General features: G+C 33.2%; 2 protein-coding genes across 2 annotated transcripts in view; both read left to right on the top strand.

Moving 5' to 3' along the window:
• Window positions 1-19,333, top strand: part of LOC132744346 (interferon-induced protein 44-like) — a 91,533-nt gene that overhangs the window by 33,856 nt on the left and 38,344 nt on the right. The window lies entirely within an intron of this gene.
• On the top strand, window positions 196-17,536 carry LOC132744337 (uncharacterized). The gene is made up of 8 exons (XM_060733021.1): window positions 196-505; window positions 4,358-4,430; window positions 7,318-7,585; window positions 12,782-13,082; window positions 14,647-14,774; window positions 15,785-15,914; window positions 16,714-16,869; window positions 17,516-17,536. The coding sequence occupies exons 2-8, from the start codon at window positions 4,373-4,375 to the stop codon at window positions 17,534-17,536; spliced, it is 1,062 nt and encodes a 353-aa protein (XP_060589004.1). The 5' UTR covers window positions 196-505; window positions 4,358-4,372.

Raw genomic sequence — 19,333 nt, 5'->3', positions numbered from 1 at the left:
ACGATTATATGTGGACACAGGGTAAAGGATACTTTTGAGGAAGATGGATAGAAAACTATTATGGATATTAGAAACCATAATCAATAAATATATCTTTACATGTAATATATATATATATATTTTTTTTTTTGTAATATATTTATTATTAATATAATTATTATTATTATTATTATTTATTTGTTTCATATTTTCATATTGTCAGTATGCAAACTGGGACATATATTCCATAAAACTTGAAACACCGTTAAACGAGTTAAGACTGTGGTCATAAGTATGCAGTAGCTTGAATTTGTATACAAACAAAAAAATGTGATTAAAAGAGCACTGATTAAGAAAATCGTACCGACCACTCTTCCGAGCGAACTGACCATTAAATAATCTAAGGAACATTGTTCCTCGCTACACTGGTTATACATCGAGTACACCAAAAATAAAATGGCGTCGTCTGATGTAGCTGTTTATCTAAAAGCAGAACAAAAAGAGTTTATGATGCTTTATGTCAAAGGTATTAAATAACGATATTATAAATGGGATTGGATCCATGATTTTTTTTACCAGACTGTCAAATAGACAATAGGCACTTGTCACGTGACATGCGAAGCGGCTGCTGAGCTGGAAGTTGGAACTATAGTGGAACCCCATTTTATCACGAGTGCTATTCATTGTATCGATCTATTTACAAATCTTTAGATTTTTTTTGCAAAATACGCCATCTACTGATTGTTGCAAAATACGCCAACTACTGATTGTTTACATTTACAACAGTGTCACGAAAATCTTTCGCATTCGTTATGTGCCGTAAAAAATGATCATAAACATGTTTCTTGCATATCAGACTGGCGTTTCTGTTAGTTTTACCCATGCCGGAAATTTCATCTGGCATGGGGGGTTCCAGATGAGTCGCGTGCTGTACAATGGCACGATAAAGATGACGTCATTGTACCGTTATGAATGATTTTATAATCCATACGCTGTTGAATGAAAGTAGTTACGGTTGAAATGATATAAATTTTCTTTGAAAATAAAGATAAAGAATATAAAATACAAAGGAATATGGTAGAATATGCAAGAAAATATATATGACATATGTTTGCGGTTCAGATCGGAATATCCGTCCCTCGGTCACCCGCCCATGGGCGGTAACTCGGCAAGCCTCGTTACCGCCCAATGGGCGGGTCACCTCGGGACCGATATTCTGATCCGAACCGCAAAATATGACAGATATTATTATTCCAGTACCGTCGGACTTTGTAGATAATAAATAGACTTATAAATAGTGGGTTCTTATTAAATACACATTTACTGTCTGTTGAAAGTTCCTAAATTTATGCTGACATTTTAAAACAGACATCTTTGATTCTAATTGTCTGAAAAATCTAGCATAAAGATGGGTCAGGATTCCCAAACTTTGATTAACTGAGCGATTCTCACAATGCATCGATATAATGGCGTGACCTAATTCTTCAACCTGTTTGACATGTCTGTAAATATCCGTATATTCCAAAGCTAAAAACTGTATATCAGTGATGTTTGCCATGTAAATATTATGGCAAAAGGATCAAAATAAATGATACAAGATAAAGATTCAGCGAAATTTAAATTTTTTAACTGCAGTTGTGATTTATGGGTAAATAGATCGATACAACAGGGTTCCAGGCTATAACTTTTTAAAAAAGAATTGTACATATACAGTACTGTTTTTCTTTTGAATTTGAAGGGCTAAGGGAAACAAGCCTTTACAAGGACATTTAAAAAAAACACTTGAATAAGGAAATTTGTTGATTTTTAGTTTTCAACTTGTGGCACATGTAGTCCAAAAAATATTTGACCTAGAGTCATAAGATTGACAGAACAGTGGCGTGTGGGGGCATCCGTGTCCTATGGACACATTTCTAGTTTCTTACTGTCAAACCGTCATAAATGCCAATTGAAGGTATGACGAAGCTAAATGTGCAAAATGAGGTGCAAAAATGATAAATGCATCCAACCATCACTGCTACTTTAGTTTATAATATTACCAAATATGGAAACTTCATTTATACTTGTCTTAATCTGCTAGCTGTCACTTACAAAAGATCTATTCTGCAGTCATCACTTGAAAAATCCTTTTTTTAACAAGGACCCCTATGCTAAATCTGATGAATATTTAGTGTTATCGCATGACCGCCACAACTTTCCTTTGAAGATCGGCGTTCTCTAAATTTCGGTATTGGAAAACTTTGGGGGTGCTCTAAATGAGGTATCAGATTCAGTACGCTTTGGGGTGCTCTAAATGAGGTATCAGTACACTTTCTCGCGCATGCCTAGTTTATTATTTTATTTCAAATAATAAAGTGAGCATACCTGAAAAAGAGCACAACAAAACATTACACAGTTTACAGAACCTTTTTTAAAAAAAATATTTATATATCATCTCGATCTTTTTTTTTTCAAAACTTGAAAATGCAGTTATTATAAAGATGTTGACTCCAGTGGAAAGTAATCACCATTTTCTGCATCCTGACCCCGAGGACAAATCTAAAACAATGATCAAATTATTTTTCTTTTTTAAATTTAAACAATGCCTTCGTTTTACAGGAGATTCTGACCAGTAAGCCATTCAGTAAATCACAACACGTATATGCACATGATATTCTAGCGTAATTATTAATAGATGGAAGTAGTGTTAAAGGCACATTATGTGTCAGAAATGCTTTCATTTTTATTTCTCAAAATTTTAAATATTTGATGCCTTGTTACAAGTTCCACAAAAATACTTATTTGCTATATAAATGAACTATCTTTGCATCGTTTGCTTTGCTGGCAATTGGTATAATTATATTGAATTAGTATTTTGTATGGAAGTCAAAATATAATTGTTTACATTTTGCTACCTTTACGACACATTATGTTAAATATCTTACATGTTCTAAATCCATTATTAAAACATTATTAAACATGTGTTTTACATTTCTAAAGAATTTAATAAAAAGGGATTTCTGAGGCATAATGTGCCTTTAAGTAAAAATCACTACATTGTCGTTAGTTTTAAAAAATACGCGTTCAATATATACCTCTGAAACATACACCGGGATACTTATCGACAGTATTTCTTAGATTATATTTTGAAAATGAGCTGGACGATGATTATTATTTCGCATTTAGAAAAAATGCATCAACTTACCTCATGAAATGGTTATTTATGTCTAGTTCCTTCAATGGCATCTAATGAGTGTATTTATGTGGATATTTCTTAAAATATTTATATGTTTAAATAAAGAAAATATTACAAAAGGGTCAATCATGGAAATTAATATCGACGTTCCATCTCGATTAATTTCCTATGATTGACCCTTGTTGTCGCCCCATGCGCTGATACGAGCCGGTAAAGTCCTCGTATATATTCTACACCACAGCATTTCCTGTCATGCACAAACATGCCTTTCATGCAGAAAATGCAACAAGTGCGCAAAGTCAGTGCGTGCAAGTACAAACATTTATTGCTGATAGGAAATGAATGTAAACAGCAAAAATGAAGTACGTGCGTGCAAATAGGAACATTTAATGTCAAAAGGAAATGAACTAAATTGCAGGCACATTAGATATAGTGGGGTGTAACCTTAAACACTTGTAAAATTCTACAAGCACCTGCATGTATTACGTCACTGAATAATGCCAAACAGATGAATTCCCTATATTTTCTGAACAAAATCTGACAAAAATTATTTATTTTAAGGAACCAAATTATAATTTCTTCAAAAATGTTTAGCTTAAACACTTTTCAACTGAGACTAGTGTTTGGTGGATGCATTTACAAATGTTCTTTGCAATTCAGCGACTGCCATATTTTCCCACCAAGGTCAGGGGCAAATAATTGTCATTATAATTTTAAGTATTCGACTGTGCCAGTTGATGGTAATTCTGAAGTATCAAATCAGTAAGGCATGACCATTTAAGTCCCTAGGGTGATCCCACCCATTCGAACAGTAAACCATGTATATCTTATGTTTATTATTATACCCCTGAAACAAAATTAGGGAGGGAGGGTATATAGGAGTCACTCGGTGGTCGGTCAGAGGTCTAATAAAAATGCTTAAAAAAAAACTTTAAAAGTTTATTAATAACAAAGTTACAGGTCGATTCCGGTAATTCACAGCCACAGACTTGTGTTGCAAGAAAGTGCAACTTGTTAAAAAAAATTTATTTGATTTGAAGATCTTAGTTAACCACAGTAATATAATTTTAAGGATTAATCAGCTTGTTTTTACAAAAAGATATTATTTATTACATATACATAAATTCAAACAAATTAAGAAAGCATATTTTCAAGATGACATGTTGCATTTAATTAAAGCTTATATATATGTGTACTTTTCAGACTTTGGAGTAATAAATGATGGCAAGTGTACCTTTAAGGGATACAACAAATCAGCAAATAAAGCACAGACAAGGTAAGTAAATTTTTCTGATGTTGCCATTCATTTGATTTTTTTGCCTTATGTAAGTGGTTCTGAATAACAGACCCATTCACAATCACAAACGGTCTTTCACAAATTTTCAGAATGGGTGACGGTCCGACAGACCCGTTCACAATTCTGCCAAAATACACAATCTTCATAAATTAAGCTCACAATTTTGTCTTTTTCCTGACTTTTTTTCTCATATAAGTGATTAAAATAAAGATTTGCATTGATGTATTGTATATTAAATTAAAACGCCATCTTACTGCTGATATTCAAACCAAAGGTTGAATTGCTTCCAATTTGAGTCACAGGTTTTTAGCTCACCTGTCACAAAGTGACAGGGTGAGCTTTTGTGATCGCTTTTCGTCCGGCGTCCGTCGTCTGTCCGTCGTCCGTAAACTTTTACTTTAAATGACATCTCCTCATAAACCACAAGGCCAATTTCATCCAAACTTCACAGGAATGTTCCTTTGGTGGTCACCTTTAAAAATTGTTCAAAGAATTTAATTCCATGCAGAACTCTGGTTGCCATGGCAACCGAAAGAAAAAACTTTAAATATCTTCTTTTAAAAATCCATAAGAGCTAGAGCTTAGATATTTGGCATGAAACATCTTCTAGTGAGTGTCTACCAAGTTTGTTCAAATAAAAGCCCTGGGGTCAAAATTGGCCCCCCCCGGGGGGTCATTGATTTTCCCTATATGCATATAGTGAAAAACTTAAAAAATCTTCTTTTAAAGAACTCAAAGAGCTATGGCTAAGATATTGAGCATCAAACATGTTCTAATAGGTGTCTATCAAGTTTGTTCAAAGAAAAGCCCTGGGGTCAAAAATTGGCCCCGCCCCAGGGGGTCATTGATTTTCCCTATATGCATATAGTAAAAACTTAAAAAATCTTCTTTTAAAGAACCAAAAGAGTTAGCGCTAAGATATTTAGCATGAAACATGTTCTGATAAGTGTCTACCAAGTTTTGTTCAAATAAAAGCCCTGGGGTCAAAATTGACCCCGCCCGGGGGGGTCATTGATTTTTCCCTATATATGCATATAATAAAAACTTAAAAATCTTCTTTTAAAGAACTCAAAGAGCTATGGTTAAGATATTTAGCATCAAACATGTTCTAATAGGTGTCTACCAAGTTTGTTCAAAATAAAAGCCCTGGGGTCAAAATTGGCCCCGCCCTGGGGGTCATTGATTTTCCTTATATGTGTATAGCAAAAACTTAAAAAATCTTTTTTGAAAAAACCCAAAATAGCTAGAGTTAAGATATTAAGCATGAAACATCTTTTAGTGAGTGTCTACAAAGTTTGTTCAAATAAAAGACCTGGGGTCAAAATTGGCCCTGCCCCGGGGTCATTGATTTTCCTTATATGTGTATAGCAAAAACTTAAAATCTTCTTTGAAAAAACCCAAATAGCTAGAGTTTAGATATTAAGCATGAAACATATTCTAGTAAGTGTCTACAAAGTTTGTTCAAATAAAAAACCCTGGGGTCATAACTGGCCCGGCCCCAGGCGTGTCATTGTTTTTAACTATATGTGTATAGTAAAAACTTTAAAAAAATCTTCTTTTAAATAGCCCAATGAGCTAGAGCTTAGATGTTTAGCATGAAACATTTTCTTATGGGTGTCTACCAAGTTTGTGCAAATAAAAGCCCTGGGGGTTGGGGCGGCCTATATACAGGTGAGCGACCTCAGGGCCATCATGGCCCTCTTGTTTTAAATTACAGTTAAATCAAGTAAATGTCTGAAATTGCAAAAATATATGTTTAAACAGGGTCTTTTAATTAGATAAAACCCAAATTAATGGGAACTTAATGATTTTTCAAAAATGAGTCTTTAAAATGCAGTCATACTGTGAGTTAGGGAATAATGAAAAACTGGTCAAATTTTTAAAACATATTCTGATCAAGCTGTACAATGCAAACAAATCCGATAGAAATACGAGGTAAACATCCGGTTCTAGTGTATCAGACAAAAAATGCCTTAAGATAAATCTTTTTGCCTTTTTTTGCAAATTAAACTCATCAATTTCAGACCTAAATGTTCAAAACACAGCAAGAGATGTCTAAATTTTATTTAGTAATTGAGGCAAGATTTTTTCCTGGATATTTTCAGTACAGCACCTGTAAGGCAGTTATGGTAATTAAACCATTGGTTAATGGTTATTCTGGTCATTATTTGCTACTATTTTGTTATTATTGAGTAAAGTAATTTTGTGTGCAAATAATTAATGTTGAGCACACCGTATCATATATTAGGATTGCAGTTTTGCACTATTACTGTATACCTACAGTGTATTAAATAATTTTAATAATAATTTTTTTTACAAATATTAGTAAAGTGACGAAAACATTTATGACTTAGTAGGTTTACATACATGTAATTATGTAAGAACTTCTTTTAAAACATTTAATGTTTTTATCAGCTATAATAATCATGCATTTTCATGATTCTTGATATCTCAATTTCCTCAAGGTCAGCTTTTGTGATGGCCCATTGTCCTTCGATTTCAAATTGTCTCCTGGGGTGAAAAGGGGCTCTACTTTGACCTTTTGACCTGTAGGAGTAGTAGTCCAGTGGTAGGACGCGCGCTTAGGGATCAAAGGGAGGCACATCAAAATATTTTTAAACTGCCTGACCTTTACAATGAAAAGTGTCCTGTATGATAAGCTGTCCATAAATTATGGCATATATGCCTTGAGTTAATTATTAAAAAATACTCAATGATGACAATCACTAAAATGAGAGAAATATAATTTATTCATCAATGAAGGACATTCATGATTGAGGAAATGTGCAAGTGTTTTAAGAAGCCCAAGTTGATTTACAGATTGCATTGTTTAATTAATTATATTAATATACATTTTTCATTGCAGGAAATGGAACAAGGTTCAGTAAACAGACTTCTTTTGAGTCCGTGAAATATGTACTTTCTACACATTGCTGTGAAAATGAATGCTGCAGACAATTCACATGTGATGAAATTAAATCATGTAGGATTAATTACTGGACAAAAACCATGCAACAGCAGAGACGATACCTGTTTTCATCTCTTAGAGCAGCTGGCAGTCATAAGTTATTAGTCCTTGGAAGGGAAGTTTGTGAGACTGGTTGGAAAGCCATGTATGGAATTGGTAAAAGGAGGTAAACATGTAGTTGTTATATATAAGAATATGTTATTATTTTAAAAGAATTTATTCATTTTATCAGCTGTTTTAACACTAAAGAAAAAATTATGTTACAGAAGATCCCCACTAGTGAGACCGATTGTGAATCTTAAGAAATGGTCTTTAACACTTAATAGTATGGTGGCCGGTCTTAATTTCAGGATTTCAAAAAGTAATGATGGAGTCAATAGAGACACCTTTTAATGGACATTATTATTCCATTAAATAAGACTTCAGTCGTTTTTTCTCCAGTGCTTTGCAAATGGTTCCGGCACCGGAAAGATTGGGAAAAAAGTCTTATCAGTTTGACTCAAATTGGAAATTTTACATCAGATGCAAAATATTCATTGGGAATTTCTTTTATCCTGGGAGACATGAAAATTTAAACCATGTATTATTAACTTTAATTATTATTTTTAGCTCACCTGTCACAAAGTGACAGGGTGAGCTTTTGTGATCGCTTTTTGTCCGGCATCCGTCCGTCCGTTGTCCGTCCGTCCGTCCGTAAACTTTTACTTTAAATGACATCTCTTCATAAACCACTAAGCCAATTTCATCCAAACTTCACAGGAATGTTCCTTTGGTGGTCACCTTTAAAAATTGTTGAAAGAATTTAATTCCATGCAGAACTCTGGTTGCCATGGCAACTGAAAGAAAAAACTTTAAATATCTTCTTTTAAAAAACCGTAAGAGCTAGAGCTTAGATATTTGGCATGAAACATCTTCTGGTGAGTGTCTACCAAGTTTGTTCAAATAAAAGCCCCAGGGTCAAAATTGACCCCGCCCCAGGGGGTCTTTGATTTTCCCTATATGCATATAGTAAAAACCTAAAAAATCTTCTTTTAAAGAACCCAAAGAGCTAGAGCTAAGATCTTTAGCTTGAAACATGTTCTAATGAGTGTCTACCAAGTTTGTTCAAATAAAAGCCCAGGGGTTAAAATTGGCCCCGCCCCAGGGGGTCATTGATTTTCCCAATATGCATATTATAAGTAAAAACATAAAAAATCTTCTTTTAAAGAAATCAAAGAGCTAGAGCTAAGATATTTAGCATGAAACATGTTCTAATGAGTGTCTACCAAGTTTGTTCAAATAAAAGCCCCAGGGTCAAAATTGACCCCGCCCCAGGGGGTCATTGATTTTCCCTATATGCATATAGTAAAAACCTAAAAAAATCTTCTTTTAAAGAACCCAAAGAGCTAGAGCTAAGATCTTTAGCTTGAAACATGATCTAATGAGTGTCTACCAAGTTTGTTCAAATAAAAGCCCAGGGGTTAAAATTGGCCCCGCCCCAGGGGGTCATTGATTTTCCCAATATGCATATTATAAGTAAATACATAAAAAATCTTCTTTTAAAGAAATCAAAGAGCTAGAGCTAAGATATTTAGTATGAAACATCTTCTAGTGAATGTCTACCAAGTTTATTCAAATAAAAGCCCTGGGGTCAAAATTGGCCCCGCCCCGGGGGTCATTAATTTTTCTTACATCTGTATAGCAAAAACTTAAAAATCATCTTTGAAAAAACCCAAATAGCTAGAGTTTAGATATTAAGCATGAAACATCTTCTAGTAAGTGTCTACAAAGTTTGTTCAAATGAAAGCCCTGGGGTCAAAATTGGCCCCGCCCCAGGGGTGTCATTTATTAACTATATGTGTATAGTAAAAACTTAAAAAACTGCTTTTAAGAAACCCATGAGCTAGAGCTTAGATGTTTAGCATGAAACATCTTCTTATCGGTGTCTACCAAGTTTGTTCAGATAAAAGCCCTTGGGTTAAAATTGGCCCTGCCAAGGGGGGGGGTGGGCTATATACAGGTGAGCGACTTCAGGGCCATCATGGCCCTCTTGTTGCTACTTGAGGTTTAGAAAAAAAAATGAAAATCATTACAATTGTGCATAAATAATGTTTAGGTGTGAACATTAAATGTACGAAATGTCAACTGGGAACGAATATCACTCATATGCAGTTATACTTGGTTTTTATCGTATATCACTTTTCAATGGCATTACTGTTTTTGTTTACCGAAGTGACTTCTCCCTTCAGGAAAAATAGGGAGAAGTTTTGAAATTTAGGGAGAAGTGATCATCAAATCGAGTTATATCATTGGATTTTTTTCTAATTTTATTTCACAAAATATACATGTACACCTTTATAAATTATATGTACTTGCATATAAGATATACATGTATATGGCACGGAAAATAAACAAATGTGTATTTGAAAATCGCTGTGGTGATATTTAATGAAGTTCTAGTTGCTCAATACAGTTTATTGAAGCATTTGATTTACATCAACAAAACATTACTTCAACACATTTTTATGCCCCCATTTTGAAAAAAAGGGGGTATATTGCTTTGCACTTGTCGGTCCGTCGGTCCGTCGGTCCGTCGGTCCGTAGACCAAATGGTTTCCGAGTGATAACTAAAGAACCCTTAGGCCTAGGAACTTCAAACTTGGTATGGTGATTGGTCATGACCAGTAGATGACCCCTATTGATTTTGGGTCAAGGGGTCAAAGGTCAAGGTCACATTGACCTTGAAAGCAAAAACGGTTTCCGATCAATAACTAAAGAACCTTAAGGCCTAGGAACTTCAAACTTGGTATGGTGATTGGTCATGACCAGTAGATGACCCCTATTGATTTTGGGGTCAAGGGGTCAAAGGTCAAGGTCACATTGACCTTGAAAGCAAAAACGGTTTCCGATCAATAACTAAAGAACCTTAAGGCCTAGGAACTTCAAACTTGGTATGGTGATTGGTCATGACCAGTAGATGACCCCTATTGATTTTGGGGTCAAGGGGTCAAAGGTCAAGGTCACATTGACCTTGAAAGCAAAAACGGTTTCCGATCAATAACTAAAGAACCTTAAGGCCTAGGAACTTCAAACTTGGTATGGTGATTGGTCATGACCAGTAGATGACCCCTATTGATTTATTGGGTCAAGGGGTCAAAGGTCAAGGTCACATTGACCTTGTAAGCAAAAACGGTTTCCGATCAATAACTAAAGAACCTTAAGGCCTAGGAACTTCAAACTTGGTATGGTGATTGGTCATGACCAGTAGATGACCCCTATTGATTTTGGGGTCAAGGGGTCAAAGGTCAAGGTCACATTGACCTTGTAAGCAAAAACGGTTTCCGATCAATAACTAAAGAACCTTAAGGCCTAGGAACTTCAAACTTGGTATGGTGATTGGTCATGATCAGTAGATGACCCCTATTGATTTTGGGGTCAAGGGGTCGAAGGTCAAGGTCACATTGACCTTGTAGGTAAAAACGGTTTCCGATCAATACCTAAAGAACCTTAAGGCTTAGGAACATCAAACTTGGTATGGTGATTGGTCATGATCAGTAGATGACCCCTATTGATTTTGGGGTCAAGGGGTCAAAGGTCAAGGTCACATTGACCTTTTAATTAAAAACGGTTTCTGATCAATAATAAGAGAACCCTTAGGCCTAAGAACTTCAAACTTGGCATGGTGATTGGTCATGACCAGCAGATGACCCCTATTGATTTTGGGGTCAAGGGGTCAAAGGTCAAGGTCACATTGACCTTGTAGGTAAAAACGGTTTCTGATCAATTTACTAAAAACGCCTAGGCCTAGGAACTTCAAACTTTGTTTGATGATTGGTCGTGACCAGCAGATGACCCCTATTGAGTTTTGGGTCAAGGGGTCAAAGGTCAAGGTCATGACCAGTAGATACTTTATAACCCTTATTAATTGTTTGATCACTAGGTCAGAAGTCATGCATAATAACCTTATCAAATGACTAACTGGCTGCTGATAGGGGGCATACATGTTTTACAAACATATCTTGTTTTTTTAGGTTCAACAGTTTCTGACTCTAACTTTTAATGCAATTAATTAAGAAGAAAAGTTCTTTCAGTCATGATAGTTATCCAAATTCTATCAATTTACATCATTTTTAATGATGAATTTATTAGTTATAGCCATAACATACAGTTGTAATTAATTACTATCATAAATGTAATGGTGATAACAGGAATGGACCGGCAAACATATATTGGAAATTGTAAATCAATCAAAACGTATAGGGGAAATTGTAAATTAAACAAAACCTATGGGGGAAATTGTAAATCAAACAAAACGTATGGGGGAAATTGTAAATCAAACAAAACGTATAGGGGATATTGTAAATTCTAACACTCACGTGATTTTGTCACTATAGACAAAGAAGGAAAAAAACTGGTGTTAAACTGCCAATAAACACCGGTTAGGGACTACTTGTATATGCGCTGTTATGTTTTCACCCTCGATTCTATAGTTTACAAAGCATTTTAAAGCAACAATAAAAAGCATTTTTATTTATATTTTCAGTTCGTATAATGTTTTCTTTTCATACAATACCGAAATAATATCTCACATACACTAACGCCACATATTAGATGCATATCAGTTAATAAAACGTATATACTAAGGGGATATTGTAGTCTAAATAAGACACAAATATACGTTTGAGGTAACTTAATTATCAATTAGCTAGCTTTTTATCATCTGCTGCATTCATATCAGGGTCTTTAACAGCTTTAATTTACCTGAAAATTTAATATATAATCAATGCGCTATTTTTAGCGATGTGGATATCCAAGAGTGAATTCAAAGTGTCACTATGGCCATGCTTCAGCGCGTGTGCTAATTACGTCAGATTTTACTAATCTTAATTTTAATTTTATTAAATCTGCCTCCAGGCAGTATTATCGAGTGGTGAAATATACATGTCAGACATTTCATATTTTAGGGCGACTAGAACTTTGCTTTACCTTATCCGATCATATAGGACGAAGTGAAAATATTTACAGCAAAGTTTTCCCCGGACTTCCCCCTGATTGAGTCCCTGAAAGACACCCGTAAAATCATAAACATTAGCTTTTTAAAACATGCATATTTTTCTTTAAACAATTTTATACATATATGCAAATAGACACTAGGTTTAAAGGTTGAAAAGGAGTCACGCAAAATTCCTAGCATAAAAACTGTACACTGTATATCAATTTTAATGGCAGTTGATTACAGTTTTTGGAAATTCAATTTTATATAGTGCCATGGTTACTGTTGAATCTACTTTTAATTTGGCCTGTTTTTGTGAAGATACTTTTCAACTTTTTTTTTCTAAGTTTGCATAACATTATATATAATATAAATATGCCTTTTTTATAGATTATGGGAGATCAAGAAACTCTTAGCCAAAAAGTCAGATGTTCCATATGGGGATTTGCCCCGCCTAAAGAAACCATCAGTAGAATATCTTCAAGCAAAAACATGGCTAGAAATCTATGCCAGGCAGTTTTCTGAGAGGCAACCTGATAAAGAAGAATACAGGCTCCCTTCTTGCATCACCAAACAGGCTGTTTATGACCTATACAAAGAAGAAATGATTAAAGCCAAACAGAAAGTCCTAGGCAGATCATCATTTCATGAAATGTGGCAAAAAGCATTACCTACTGTAAAAATTTCTAAGGTAAGTAAGAACACAGAAAATACTATGTCTTCGATTTGATTGAAGCATTGACTTTGAATTAACATCATATATACCCTGAAGAATATTTCAGATAAATAAGTAATATTGCCTTACAGTAGTAGTTTCAAAGTCTGAAATCTATGATGCTTCCTTAAAGGGACTCCACTGAGGTTCTTTTTGACATGATGTGACTGAAAGTATTTTTCAGTATAAATGTACCATTTGATATAGGTTTAGACCACTAATCTTTGTGCAAATGTTTGGATCATTCGCACACTTCGTTTTTCCAGAATAATTATTCAGATTGTAAAAAAATGACCCAAAGTGAAAAGCGTTAAAACACTTTTCACTCAAATCAAGCTAAGAAAAGCATAAAAATATGTTGCTCAATTTAATTCAAAGTATATTTCTTAATTATATTTGCATATATTTCTGTTTAAAGTGCCCAAGCTCATTTATGTAAGAAATTCAAATGTTATGTTCTTAGGCTTTTAAACCTCAGTGGAGTCCCTTTAATCACTTCATATTAAAACTTAGTTAAAGCATCTTAATCACACATAGAATTAGTGGTTACAATTTACAATTCAGGGAATTGAATCTGGTGTTATTCAACCTAGATGGTTATGTTCAACATCACCTATATATTTCAATTTGTAAGGTTGTAAATTTGCAAATATGTATAATGAATTAAATTATTATGTACATTTTAAATACAAGCATTTAATTTAGTTTAACTGCAGCCAACAAATTTATTTCTTATGCATGTGTTATGGCCTTACATATGTAATTGTGTATTTAAATGATTTGGCATAACATTTTATGTTGACTTACAGTTTCTATTGATACATTAATGTACAAAATGTCAAGTGGTAGCTTATAATGTTTATTGCTAAGTAATGAAAAGTGCTAAACTTTTGCTATTATTTGAAAGTTACTTTGAAAAAAAAAAACTTTAGTTTTCCATTAATTGTCTCCCCAACAGTTGAACAATGCAATTCAAATTTAATGTATATATACATCAAAGGAAAGAATTATGCAGGTCAAGTTAGAATTTGGTCATGGTTCAATGATTTTACAGAGTTATCCCTCTTAAACTCTGAACACCAAAAGCAATTTCCTGTTTCCATTCATTATCTCCCAATAAGTTATACACATTCAACACAATTGGACATATAGAAACATAATAGAAATAAGTAGGTGTAAGCAGTTCGAATTTCGTCTTGGTTCGATGATTTTACACAAAATTATTCCTCTCCAACATTTGAAAAAAAAAAGTTTTCAGTTTTTGTAGAAATGTATGTATAAGGTGCAGGTATTTAACCAAAAAAATCAGGTCAAGTTTAAATTTAGTTTTTAGTCTGATGATTTCAAAGTTATCCTTCTTGAACAAAATTACAGTTCTGCTTTTGTAGGAATGTATGTTAGAGGATGACATGTGCAGGTGCTGGTACTTTACCAGAAAATAAATGTCAAGTTCTAATTTGGTCATGGCCAGATGATTTTTGACAGTTATCTTTACACACTCATATGTACACAATGTAATCAATCTTTTTCTCTTTATTAGGGAAAAGGTGCACAAGCCAGATGTACACCATGCATTAATATGGAAACTGTCCTTATGAACATGAAACTGCCAAAAGATATCAGGAAGGAAATAGAAGAGAAAAGGCGACTACATCTGAATCTTCAGTCGTATGTATTTAAAATGCCAACATTTTAATTGTGCTAATTTCAAAAAATTTCTAATTTTTTTTAATAATATCAGTGTATTTATAAATTTTATTTTCCAAATTGACATGTTAATTATGTAGTATAAGTATTAGTTTGTTCACCTTGTACATAGCATTTAAATCAAATGTATGCATTTTTACAAAAAACAAAAGTAAGGTATTGTTACAGGTAAAGAGAGGTATTGTTACAGTCCAGCTAACTTTTACCTTGATAATTACTTTTTAAATTCTTAACGGTTCTCAGACATATTTTCAATCATAATATACCAAAGCAGACTTAACTCCACAGTGTCTATTCTAGGAAATTAAAAAAACAGGGGGGATTTTTATCGAAAAAGTGAGAATTTATCACATTAACTGATTTTCTTCCTTCTTTCTCTATGTAAAATTTTCACCCTGCCTCTGAAAAAATAGGGGGGAATTCTCAAAAACAGGAGTGAATCCCCCAATCCCCCCTCATAGATATACACTGATTCCAAGGTTATTATGATTAATAGCTGTTTCGATTGTAGAAATGATTGCCATTTGGAATTCCCATCCCCATTCTTTTTTAAATGTATTCCTCTAGAATATCTCACATAAAAAATGGTCTTTCTATTTGTCAAAAACTGTAAAATGCCCTGTACACTCAAAGATCAAGGGACTGACACTGTGAAACTGTTGCTACATACATAATGTAATGAATAAATCAGCACTTCTAATTCATCATATATTATGAAAGTAGGTATTCAACATAGATTTATCTATTATAAATAAAAAAAATCACATTCATCATAAACATATTATTCTCAAGTGTTTCTGACTCAAATATGCAACCTGACTGTGTTGATAACTACAGGCATTGAAGACAACTGGGTTATAACAATATATTGATTGCCTGTCCCCTGAATATCAACTTATGCCTAGCTAACTATATATTCTCTTCTGATTATAAATTTCAAGAAAAATAATTCTGATTTTATTGTGTTACAGTATTTGTCGTTCAAAGTACTACAAACACATAAAGAAGGCATGTGAATCCCCTGACAAATATGTGAGTCTGATTATTGACAATATGGATCAAGCAAAAACAAGACTGCCAACATTTTCTTCAAATTCAAAGGTAAGAGCCCAAGTAATAATCTTTTAAAATCATTCGTATAAACTAAAACAAACAAAAACTTATTCTGATTTTAGAAAAAGTAAAAAAAGTCAAGTGTTTCCCCTGTGACAGGCTGTTTCTTTTGTTTTGATTCAGTTTTCGCCACCAATTCTTAACAAGAAAAAGAATTAACTTACAGGGAGACATTGATGTTTTATAATATCTATTTTGAAAGAAGAGTTTTCGATAATACAACTAAGGGATTTATTGGACTTGGAAATTGTAATGAAGGCAAGAAGTAGTATGGATTTGATAAGGATTTTTATGATGCAAGAAATAAAAAGATGGTTTAAAATCCAATAATTTATTATGGAATTTCAAATGTTGCAAGGTCTAAAGGTTATTTGGTTAGATTTTATAAAGTGAAAAATAAGAAGAAATACAAATGATTATATAATCATTACATGGAATACAATTGATGTCATGTTTTTGATAAATTAATGTTATTTAGCTACACACAATATCATCAAATTAAAGTTTTATTGACTTACAATTTACAAAAATACCAGTAAGCAAAATATAGTGTTTGAATGTTAATTAAGTCTGACTAACATGCAGTCATGTAACATGAATCCAATTTGTTCAGCATTGAAGCCCTTAGGAACATGAACTGTTTACAGTATGTTTATATTGTGAACACAAAGTTCTATATAAGAGTCTTTAGTATGGACAAGATATTCAAGAAAGACAGGAACATTTTTGTTACCTGATTAGTATTATTGTATTCAAGAAAATACAGTTTAAGACATTTTAATTTCAGGTTGAGGCACATTTGCACAAAGTTCAACACCATGTTACAGGTGTGAAGGCACATCATCTTGGAAAAACATTTATTTTAACATGGACAGATCAGTTCCACCCAGATTGCAATATAACAATCAATGCCTTGATCTACACACTTCATGAAATTAGTCTGGTAATTAAAGTTGCTTTTATTTCTAGAAAAAGGAATATTGCATGATAATTGATTTAAATCACACTAAAAGGATCTTACACCAGCTGCCTGTACAAATCGAAATATCTGGTTTCAGGGTTCACAGCGTTAACGAGGCGCTACTGAGTGTCCACTAAACAGTTAGCCGAGAGTTGGATATTCCTGTCTGTGATGACAGCCGCGTTTGATTCTATATCTTGCATATTTACAAATCAATGATATTTCGAAAAGAAATAACTAAAACTAATATTTTTGCCTAGCACTTTTCTGTTATAATAGCATATGTATAAACAACTTCATTCACAACGGAAAAATGATGCCATCCTTTGAACGCAAGTCATATACAAAAGGCATGTGGGAATGACTTCATTTAAGACATGAAATATACATTGGGATGTAAGGCAGGTTTTTCTAGCACAGTTGTAAAGAGTAGATAATCCTTTCTGATGTGCAAAACTCAATGATTAAAGGACAATCAAATATATTCTATAAAACTACACATTTGAAACATCGCTTTCCATTGGATATTTGTGATCTTTATATAATTTATATACACAGCTATTGTCTATTTATAAATTATTTTCTTTTTTTCTCAAATAATGGAAGTATGCTTTTTATAAATTTATAGATTTGTGATTCAGATTCTTGATAGGTTATATGACATTTTATAATAATGCACGTTTGTAACGTCATTTTTCATTGGATAATCGTGACGTTTATATAGTTTTATATACACGGCTGCTGTCGATTCATGAAGAAATCTTACTTTTTTTCTCTAAAAATGATGCTTGCTGTAACAAAATTCGTTATAAAGATTGTTGACAGGTTATATGACCGTATATAAACGGCTGTTTGCAATATAACCCTCCCTTTGTGGCTCTATATTTACAAACAACCGTTTATATAGGGCCATATAACCTGTCAACGATCTTTATAACTAATTATGTAAACAGTTATATTTAATAATCACTTTCATATGAATATACTTTTCTGTTTGGTTGTATCAAGTTGATTTTGTAAAGTTGTAATACTAAAGTCCTTTGGGTGACTCAGGAAACAACTTTTTGTTATCAAAAGGAGATATGATTCATTAGAATAGCAATCTTATTGTGGGCAAATTTATTAACAGAAAAAGAAAATCAAACAGTCAGTTTCTTGGCAAATTTATTTATTGTTGCAAATTCTTTTTAATGTAATATAGTTAAAGTTAAAGAAACATTATTGACTGTTAGACTTGAAAAACAAAAATAAACCAGTTGATGCTCTCAATACTGTGTAAATAACTATCTTATTACACAAAAAAATTTACAATATCTTCATATAGTTTTTTAGCTATTTAAGTAAACTGAAGTAGCATATCTTATATAATAAAACCTGGGTTATGTTTTATCCATGTTGGTGTTATCCCTGATAATTACATGGATATAGTGCTTACCTGTCTTTTACAACCATGCAAGCTTAGTTTAATTGCTCATATCTTTTACTTCTAAAATGGTCTTGTAACATGATTGATAATGAGCAAATAATATATGATAAGATGATATTAGAGATGATAATTGTAATTAAAACTTCATGGAGTATTTGGTTTTAAAATTAAGTGCTTTTTAGCTCGACTTTTCTATGAAAAGGGGAGCTATCCTACTCGCCCCGGCGTCGGCGTCGGCGTTTAGCGTTAGCGTTAGCGTTAGCGTTGGCGTCACACCTTGGTTTAAGTTTTTTCGTACCACCCCACTTTATTTCAGAAGTATTACAAGTATGGCTTTGAAACTTACCATACTTGTTCACCATCATAACCTCCATCTACAGACAAGAGTACATAACTCTGTCAAGGTTTTTGACAGAATTATGGCCCTTTTTTTGACTTAGAAAGTGTATTGAGCTTGGTTAAGTTTTTTGTACCACCTCACTTTATTTCAAAACCATTGGAGGTATTGCTTTGAAACTGACCATACTTGTTTACCATCACGACCTTCATCAAACAGACAAGAGGACATAAAACTCTGGAAAGGTTTTTGACAGAATTATGCCCCTTTTATGACTTAGAAAATACATTTGAATATGGGTAAAATCCACTTATTGCCTTAACCCGTTTGAGATATTGCTTTTGAAACTTTAATGCTTTCACATCATTACCCCATCTGTACGCAAGAGAAGTAACTCTGTCAAGGATTTGTTTTAAAAATTAAGGCCTTTTATCGACTTAGAATCTTGGTTTAAGTTTTTGTACCACCTCACTTTATTTCAAAACCATTGGAGGTATTGCTTTAAACTGACCATACTTGTTTACCATCACGACTTCATCAACAGACAAGAAGGACATAACTCTGTCAAGGTTTTTGACAGAATTATGCCCCTTTTTGACTTAGAAAATACATTGAATATGGGTAAAATCCACTTCATATGCCTTAACCCTTTTGAGATATTGCTTTGAAACTTTTTAATGCTA

This window comes from Ruditapes philippinarum, unplaced genomic scaffold (genome assembly GCF_026571515.1).
Source record: "Ruditapes philippinarum isolate M1 unplaced genomic scaffold, ASM2657151v2 ctg536_1_1_1_1, whole genome shotgun sequence".
Classification (NCBI taxonomy): domain Eukaryota; kingdom Metazoa; phylum Mollusca; class Bivalvia; order Venerida; family Veneridae; genus Ruditapes; species Ruditapes philippinarum.
The sequence above is the reverse complement of the archived record's forward strand: the minus strand, read 5'-3'. Positions and strand labels throughout refer to the sequence as shown.

What these genes read in the sequence shown, in the direction of transcription:
- LOC132744337 (XM_060733021.1), top strand. Translation starts at nt 4,373, where the DNA reads ATGATGGCAAGTGTACCTTTAAGGGATACAACAAATCAGCAAATAAAG. An exon ending in TATGGAATTGGTAAAAGGAG is followed by an intron (nt 7,586 to 12,781) that starts GTAAACATGTAG and finishes CCTTTTTTATAG; the next exon opens with ATTATGGGAGATCAAGAAAC. An exon ending in CACTTCATGAAATTAGTCTG is followed by an intron (nt 16,870 to 17,515) that starts GTAATTAAAGTT and finishes ATAAATTTATAG; the next exon opens with ATTTGTGATTCAGATTCTTG.